Raw genomic sequence first — 8,888 nt, forward strand, 5'->3', positions numbered from 1 at the left:
AACACGGGCCATGTGATATGGTTGGTGTTCTGGTTGCCAAATGGATTCATGCCATCGGTACACGCGCCGAGCACGATGTTCCTTGCATCAGATTTGAAATACTGATAGAAGCCGTTCAACGCTCTCCACTGGCTTCCATCCTTGACGTGTCTCAGCTTCGGATCATCTCCATCGTCGGGCTTCTTCCTCTCCGTGTGCCAGCGCATGAGCTTTGCTTCCTTGGGATCTACAAAATACCGCTGGAGACGGGGAGTGATCGGTAAGTACCATACAACTTTCTAGGGAGATTTGTTCCCGGCCTTCTTGTATCGAGAAGCATTGCACACCGGACAACTTGTTTTTTCCGCGTGCTCCTTCCGATAAATTATGCAATCATTGATGCATGCATGGTATCTAATGTGCGGCAGAACAAGAGGGCACACGATCTTCTTGGCCTCGTCCACACTAGTAGGACATAGATTCCCCGCGGGAAGAACATCCTTTAGGTACTTGAGATGCTCATCGAGGCTAGTGTCGGTCCATTTGTTTTTAGCCTTCGTCTTTAGTAGCTGGAGCATGAAACTCAAGCAGGTCACCTCAGGATTGCAACCATCATACAATGCAGTGTTCAAGTCTACCACCAGTTGCTGCAACTTAGCCTCCTCTCTAGAAGCAGCTCTCTCAGTACTCGTCTCCTTGCGAAGCAGTGCTTGAACATGAGGGTCCTGCACGATTGAACTTAGTACCGACAAACTTTGTAGCATGGAGTCCATGTTCTCTCCTCCGCCATGTCCGGCCCCTTCTGCTCCACCATGTCCAGCCCCTTCTCCTCCACCATTTCCGACCCCTTCTCTGATGCCATGTCCAGCCTCTTCCCCGCCGTCATTGTTGATCATCTCTTTGTCTTGCCCTGTGTCATCATTGTCTGCCCCGTCGGCGTCCTCAACATCATCATCCTCATCTTCAATTATCCACCGAGTGTAGCCATCCATGAAAGCAGACATGAGCAGGTGCGCTTCGACACGACCATCGTCATAGGGGTCGAGCCAAACTTTTCCTTTGCATCTTCGGCACGGACATAAAACCTCTGTCAGGTTATTTTCTTTCATGTCCTGCACCGCCGACCCCAACCACCTGTCACCATCGTTCCACTGACCATCATGAACGCCTGCACGATAATAATAAACAATTTGATTATAAAAATGCGTGCATGCATCAAAGTCATACAAAAATTCCGCATGACCTTCCCTAAAAATAGGACATATAGAGTTTGCCCGAAATTTGTCGAAACAGAAATAAATCGACATTTCAGCAAAACATAGGCAACTCAAGCACAATTCAGCGGTAACTCAAGCCACACACACAATTTCCATCATATCACGCGATTATGCCATATGCACACATACACATATTTCCATTCTTGCAAAAGCACAAATTTTTAATCACCTATCTCGAGATCAAACATGGTGATGATGATGATGTCGATCGGTGTCACCACACACCTAGGGAATGGTCAAAAGTGGACAAAGCTTACTTCTTGAGATGGCTAGATTTAGTTAGGGAAGTACATAGCTCACTTCATTAAATGGGTAGATCTACCAAGCTAGTTGGGGAAGGAGATGACTATCTAGTGGAGGGAGAGGAAAAAGAGAAAGGAGATGCATTAATGGAGGTGGTGTAAGTTAGCTAGGAGAAATAAAGAGAGAGAAAGGTAGGTAGAAGAAGGAGAGTAATGGGGGGAGAAGTAGTGAGGAAGAAGCAAAGTGAGGGAGAGAGGAGATGGGAGGTAGGGGAAAGTGAGGAAGAGAGGATGGGGGAGGGGGAGAGGGAGAGGGAGGGAAAAGGTGGCATGTGATGCGGCTTAGCAATAGCGCTGGTCATAAACCGCGCTACTACTATAAGAGTAGCAACAACACGCTTATGACACACCTGCTACTGTTAAGTGGGTCCCGCCATGTGGCCAGTTAAAAAAACGACAATTAGCAGTAGCGCGTACAAGAAAAAGCACGCTATTGCTATTAATTTATCAAGAGCGCGCTTATATAGACCGCGCTACTGCTAAATCTGGGTTGGCGGAACTGGCGGTCGACTTTAGTACCAGCGTGGTTCCGACAAACCGTGCTACTCCTAAAAAAGTAGCAGTAGCGCCTATTGTTTACCCTTGCTACTGCTAATTAGTAGTAGCGCCTAACCCTGAAGCGCGCTGCTGCTACGATTCTGTGTATAAGATTATCCCTAGTAGTGGGTATATATAGCCTCCACACAAAATCTAGCCGTTACACACAGATTCCCAAACTCGATGTGACCGAATCAGCAAACTCGGTCAGACCGATTTAGTTCAAAATGTGAACGTTAGGATTTTCGTTGGGACCGACTGGATCATCTCGGTGGGACCGATGTGCAGGGGTTAGGGTAAAACCTCAACTCGGTTTGACCGATTAATCAAACCTGGTGAGACCAATTTTGGTAATAAGAAAAACGGAGAGTTGGTCAAGCAAACTTGGTGGGACCGACTGCACAACCTTGGTTAGACTGAAGGTGTTCCACCAGATCACAGCGAGATTGCAAGCCCATCTCGGTGAGACCGAGATCCCATCGGTGAGACCGAAGTGACTAGGGTTTGGCAGTGGCTGAATAAGATGAAACTCGGTGGTGCCGGATAGACAAATTCGATAGGGCCGAGTTTGACATTTAGGTTTAGGACATATGTGGATGTGAGAAAGTGGCTGAGGGTTTTGGAGCATATCACTAAGCACTTTGAGCAAGCAAGTCATTAAGCAACACCCCATCCCCTTTTAATAGTATTGGCTTTCCTATGGACTCAATGTGATCTTGGATCACTAAACTAAAAATGTAGAGTCTTAAGCTTTTGCCAATATTTGTCCTTAGCATCTTGAAGGGGTTCCAAATCCTCTTGTCCATGTCCATGTCACTCCAATGTTGAACTTATCTGAAATGCACTAGGTAGAAGTATTAGTCCAACAAAAGATATGTTGTCATGAATTACCAAAATCACCAGGGAGCACTTGTGCTTTCATCAGTATATTCAACTAAGCCTCACTCCGATGAATATCTTTTAGTGACCAGTCTGTTTATCTTCAATGTAGTGTTTTTTATTTTTTCAGTTCATTCCTACTAATAGTCTTGTTTCCATTCTGTCTCACCATAGTCACACGGAGGGTATTGTGTCACCATACGAGGAAGATTATTGTCACTTTCATTGAAAGTTTTGCATAGTTTGTCTGGTTCATCTAATTCATGTTTGGTTGTCTGACTGTGTTTTGTTTCAGTATGCCTGCTTAAGTTATTTATTATCTGTGTTGTGCTGAGAAAATTAAAATTTCAAAAGAAAATTTAAATCTCTCATTCACCCCCCTCTGGTCGATATACTCTCAATCCTACAGTTTCATGCTCACATTGACCACATGCATTTCTTTGTGCTAAAAATGCATGTTAGGAATAGGAATAATAGAGAATGGAATCATGTAACATGCCAAAGCCAGACCAGTATGAATCTGATATCCAACCATCACATTGAACTCTCATCTTGCCATTTGGTTGCTCCATTGATGGTGGTGGTCTCTTGGGAGCTCTGCTTGTGGTGGTTGATTCTCTTTTCCATCTCCCCTTTGCGGTTTGGTTGTCGTTGCTCTTTCGGATACTCTGTACGAACCAATTTAGTGTTATTTTCTGTCAGTGGTGTGACGTCCTTCAATCCAGGGCGTGAGGGGAGTGGGCTAGTGGCTTTCTATGGAGGCGGAGATGAATGACTTGGTGATCATGCTTGGCCAACTGCGAGTGGCTAAGGACCCGTTTCCCTTCCGTGGAGATCATTGCTTCCTCATTGTAAATTGTATATGCTGTTTTGATTTCCTTGTTAGTTGTTGATTGATGTAATTTTTGACTGGTTGATGACTCTGTTAATTTAAAGATAGGTTTGTCTTAAGTCTTTAAAGCCTTGTACAATGTTAGGTATTAGGGACGTGCTTAGAAAAAGAAACTAAAATTTTATTTTTGAAGCACCAGTGCCTATTTCTACAGACGGGACGTCTAATTAAGCATCTATCATCTACATATAAACACCGGTGCTTAAAAAAACATTGGTTTATTTTTCAAGCGCCCCCTAAGCATCTTGCGTTGTACAAGGCCTAAAAGTAAGATTCGCCTCGTTTACTCCATAGTATCCTAATTCCTTACTCATTTTGTCGAAAACAGGCCTATGAGAATTATCAAAAATGCTACATCAATGGGCATATTACAGGCCATCAACGGACCCTTTCAAACAATAAAACAACCCCCCTGATTTTCAGGAGGTGGGGTCCCTCCCTCCCCCTTGATTCAATCAAGGAATGACAACTCAAAACTAACCCCGTAAAACCATGTAAGAGCATCTATAGCCGGACTTGGCAAATCTGACCCCTCAAACACCTGCGGACGGGCCCGGGCGCGTCAGCGGATATTGACAGGTCATCCCTCCAAAAACGCATTCCACATTCGGATATCTCAAATTAGAAACCTCAAATCCATATTATTACATGCAACGTGAAACCTAATCTACGCGGAGCTCGTCCGGTTCCGCTCCCTGCTCGCCCCGCTCTGCCCTGGCCATGTCTGGCGGCCGGCTGCGCTCCTTAGAGTGTTGGGCCGGTCGCCGGCAAGGTAGGGCAGGGCATGGGACACGAGCTGGTTCACGGGACTCAAGGCTCCGCCGTCTCCCATGCCCTACTCTTCATCATTGGAGACCGAAATCTGAGCGGTGCCGGTGGACGTCAAATCGGTGATGGATCCATCCAGGGACGAGCCGCCGACATCCACCACGATGCGGTTGCGGCGCCCGGACTGATAAGCCAATAGGGCACCGTAGAATGCGACTCCGCGTCGCCGACATCCATCGCCACGAGGGCTGCCGCCGCCTCCCGCCCGGTGCCTTGCATGACAGGCACGCCGTGCCATGGCCTTGTCGGACGAGGCCCATGGTGCGTCCCGATGCTCGGCGCTCCACCGGAGGGGTTGCTTGTCCGCCAGCGCGTTCAGACGTCAGACGGGCCGCACGGCCTCCGGTGAGGCAGCTATGGCCGGCCTAGCGCTGGATCCATGCCCCATTTGAACGGGCGCAATGGATTCCCGGGAGATGGAGTCCGAGCGCAGCCGTCCACGGGCCTCCTCCCGGGTGCGGCGGAGCGCAAACCGGACGGCCATCTCCTCCTTGGGGCCGCGCGGGAGCTCGGGGTCGATGGATCTGGAGGTGAAGGACTTGGATCCGCTGCCCGCCATGTCGAAGAGGACCGGAAGGAGCCGGAGACGAGTTTGGGTGACGGAGGGGAGTGGAGGGGAGTGAAGTGGCTAAGGTTTGGTCCGGCGAGCGGTTGAGGAGGACTTTATGTGGGGTCGGGTGGGCCAGCGTGGGCCGGAACCGACGTGGCGGGCGTGCCTGGACGCGTCCAGGCGCCTCCATATCCGCTTCATATTTGGGTTGGATATTGAGGGTGCCGGTCAGGCTGGACGTTTGAGGGGCCTGTCTAGGTCAAAAAATGGTGATCGGGCAGCGACCGGACGGCCTGCCCGGACGTATGAGGCGGATTTGAAAGGTACGGTCGTAGGTGCTAGAGTCCGTGGATATATTGCCGGAGAATTATTGGTCGGGGAAAAGACGTGGCACGCGTAACGTGTTACGCGTCCGTGCGAAACTTGATCATCGGAACTAACAGAAAGCGCACACACACACAATGACACGAACAAGCGACCGGCCGGCTGCGTTGACATCCTCTATTCCCTTTCTCTGTCGCCACGACCAGAATGATACGGCCCGGTCCCCTTCGCCCCCTCCACGTCTCTTCTCTTCCATTGTTAAACCTTTCCTCCACATCCATCCATCAATCAATCTCCCACCTCCTGGTGGTGGCAACCACGAACACCACCAGCGACATACGTACATGCGGACGCCCTTAACTCCACCACCACCACCCAAACCGCATGCAATCGACTTCTGTCTCCCCGAGCTCCGTCCATCTGCCAACTGGTGTGCTGCTTTCATTTCGTCTCTCTTTTTCCATTCACTGTTTGGTCCATTGGTTAGGAAATTACGACGATGATACCCACTACTATAGCCCTTTGTTGGTGACCAGTTTGAGCGACTCTCGCATGAGTGTTACGGAAGCGCGATTGATTGATTGATTAGAAGTTTAGAGCGCGCCTAATCTGAGCAGCTTGCGCAGTTCGCCATGGAGTGACGGGCGCTGCTAGCTGAGCGGCATGGAGCGCATCAGGTTCAGGAGCGTCGACGCCGGCGCCGGCACGTACCCGACGACGCTGCCGAGCCCCAGGATGCTCGACGCCGCCGCGACGGAGCCGCCGGGCTTCAGGAAGAGCATGAACCCGATCTACGCGGACGGCACCGCCCGCTCCGCGTCCACCGCGGCGATCTCGGCCTCCCTCGACGCCCCCGACCCGAACGGCTCCACACGAAGCCACGGCGCCGACGCCGACGCCGAGAGCGGGAACAGCAACAACAACAGCGTGGCCGCGGTGCTGGTGCGGCGGCACACCGGCGGGGACGCGCGCTGGGAGGCCATCCGGGCGGCGGACGCGCGCGAGTCGCCGCTCAGCCTGGGCCACTTCCGGCTGCTGAAGCGGCTGGGGTACGGCGACATCGGCAGCGTGTACCTGGTGGAGCTCCGCGGCGCCGCGGGCGGGGGCGCGCTCTTCGCAATGAAGGTGATGGACAAGGGGTCCCTGGTGAGCCGGAACAAGCTGTCCCGCGCGCAGACGGAGCGCGAGATCCTCGGCCTGCTCGACCACCCCTTCCTCCCCACGCTCTACTCCCACTTCGAGACCGACAAGTTCTTCTGCCTCCTCATGGAGTTCTGCAGCGGCGGCAACCTGCACTCCCTCCGCCAGAAGCAGCCCAGCAAGCACTTCACCGAGCACGCCGCCAGGTCATCTCACATCCTCCTCAAAGCCATCCATCTTGTTTCCGACGAGCTCTGCTAATTTGTCACTGAGAATCTCCGCTATGATATAGGTTTTACGCGTCCGAGGTGCTGCTGGCGCTGGAGTACCTGCACATGCTGGGCGTGGTGTACCGGGACCTCAAGCCGGAGAACGTGCTGGTGCGGGAGGAAGGCCACATCATGCTCTCCGACTTCGACCTCTCGCTCCGCTGCGCCGTCAGCCCCACGCTCGTCCGCACCCCGTCCGGCCGCGTCGGCGCCGCCGGCGGCCTCGTCCACGGCTGCAAGCTCCCGCGCATCCTCTCCTCCAGCAAGGCCAAGGGCAAGAAGAAGCTGGCGGCGGCCAAGGCCACCCAGCAAGAACTGGTGCCCGGCGACGGCAAGAAGCAGCCGTGGACGTCGCTCGAGTTCATGGCCGAGCCGACGGGCGCGCGGTCCATGTCCTTCGTCGGCACGCACGAGTACCTGGCGCCCGAGATCATCCGCGGCGACGGCCACGGCAGCGCCGTCGACTGGTGGACCTTCGGCGTCTTCCTCTACGAGCTGCTGCACGGCACCACGCCCTTCAAGGGCTCCGGCAACCGCGCCACGCTCTTCAACGTCGTCGGCCAGCCGCTGCGCTTCCCGGACGCGCCCGGCGTCAGCACCGCCGCCAGGGACCTCATCCGCGGCCTGCTGGCCAAGGAGCCGCAGAAGCGGCTCGCGTACCGCCGCGGCGCCGCCGAGATCAAGCAGCACCCATTCTTCGAGGGCGTCAACTGGGCGCTCGTCAGGAGCGCCGCGCCGCCCTACATCCCGGACGCCATGGACTGCTGCCCCGTGCCCGTGCGGCTCCCCAGCGACGCCCCGTCGCAGGGCGGCACGCCGAGGAGCGTCGCCCCCGGTGGCAAGGCCGGCTCACCTCGTGCTGATCCGGCGTCGTACGTGGATTTCGAGTACTTCTAGGAAGCAATCTTCCTACTCCTAGGTCGCTTCACCATAGAAAAACACGGAAAAAAAAATTTATGAGACCAGGTCTTACGGGTTAGCAGGTGAGACCCATCCTGATGGATGACACGTGGCATTGACAAATCACAAAGCATCTACCCCATCCCTCATCTGAAATCAGGGAAAGAGATTACATGTTTTGTGGTTTGTGAATGCCACATGTCATCCATCAGGACGGGTCTCACCTGGTTTATATGAGACCTGGTCTCGTATAATTTTTTTCCGAAAAACACATGCCCGAGATAGCCCCATGCATCTATGTTTATGTTATTTTCTTTTAATATTTCTAGCAAAATCCTCGTATATTGCAGAATGCCGATTCATTGTTGCACTGTAGGGATGAAGTTTATTTTTCTTCTTTCTAAATCACCGGGGAAGATCCATATATACTGGTCAAAAGTGTTATGACAACGAGGATCCACAAAGTGACGCAATCATCAAATTCACAAAGCAATAGTACGAGAAAGAAAAAACAGACTTGCTAATTCTCAGCTGAAAAGAAAAAAAATTGACTTGCTAATTCTAATTCTCAGTCGACTGAGAATTTCTCATTCACCTTCATTGGTTGTTTGGAAATGAAGCGTTAGCCACGAGTATGTAGAAAATCTGTTTTAAGCGTGAGTTGTAACATCAATGCATGCCATGCAAGGACAAATGATATGGGACATTAGCTGTATTAGATTGGGTATTCAGTTTGTATAGCAAAAACGGGAAAATAAGTGCTTTTTTGGACTGAAACTTAAAGCAACTATGGAAGGGTGAGATTATTGCTGGTAGGTGACGGAACCGTGCAATATAACTTTGTGCATGCATCTCTGTTTATGTTATTTTCTTCTAATATTTCTAGCAAAATCTTCATATGTTGCAGAATGCCGATTCATTGTTGCACTGTAGAGATGAAGTTTCTTTTCCTTCTTTCTAAATCACCGGGGAAGATCCATATATATTGGTTAAAAGGTGTTATGGAGTGTG

At 51.6% G+C, this 8,888-nt stretch overlaps 1 protein-coding gene across 1 annotated transcript; it reads left to right on the top strand.

Annotated features, from left to right (window-relative positions):
* Nucleotides 1–5,887: 5,887 nt before the first annotated feature.
* LOC123117281 (serine/threonine-protein kinase AGC1-5) lies at nucleotides 5,888–8,161 on the top strand. The gene is made up of 2 exons (XM_044538062.1): nucleotides 5,888–6,914; nucleotides 7,001–8,161. The coding sequence occupies exons 1-2, from the start codon at nucleotides 6,232–6,234 to the stop codon at nucleotides 7,872–7,874; spliced, it is 1,557 nt and encodes a 518-aa protein (XP_044393997.1). The 5' UTR covers nucleotides 5,888–6,231; the 3' UTR covers nucleotides 7,875–8,161.
* Nucleotides 8,162–8,888: the final 727 nt, after the last annotated feature.

Source organism: Triticum aestivum, chromosome 5B, assembly GCF_018294505.1.
Source record: "Triticum aestivum cultivar Chinese Spring chromosome 5B, IWGSC CS RefSeq v2.1, whole genome shotgun sequence".
NCBI lineage: Eukaryota > Viridiplantae > Streptophyta > Magnoliopsida > Poales > Poaceae > Triticum > Triticum aestivum.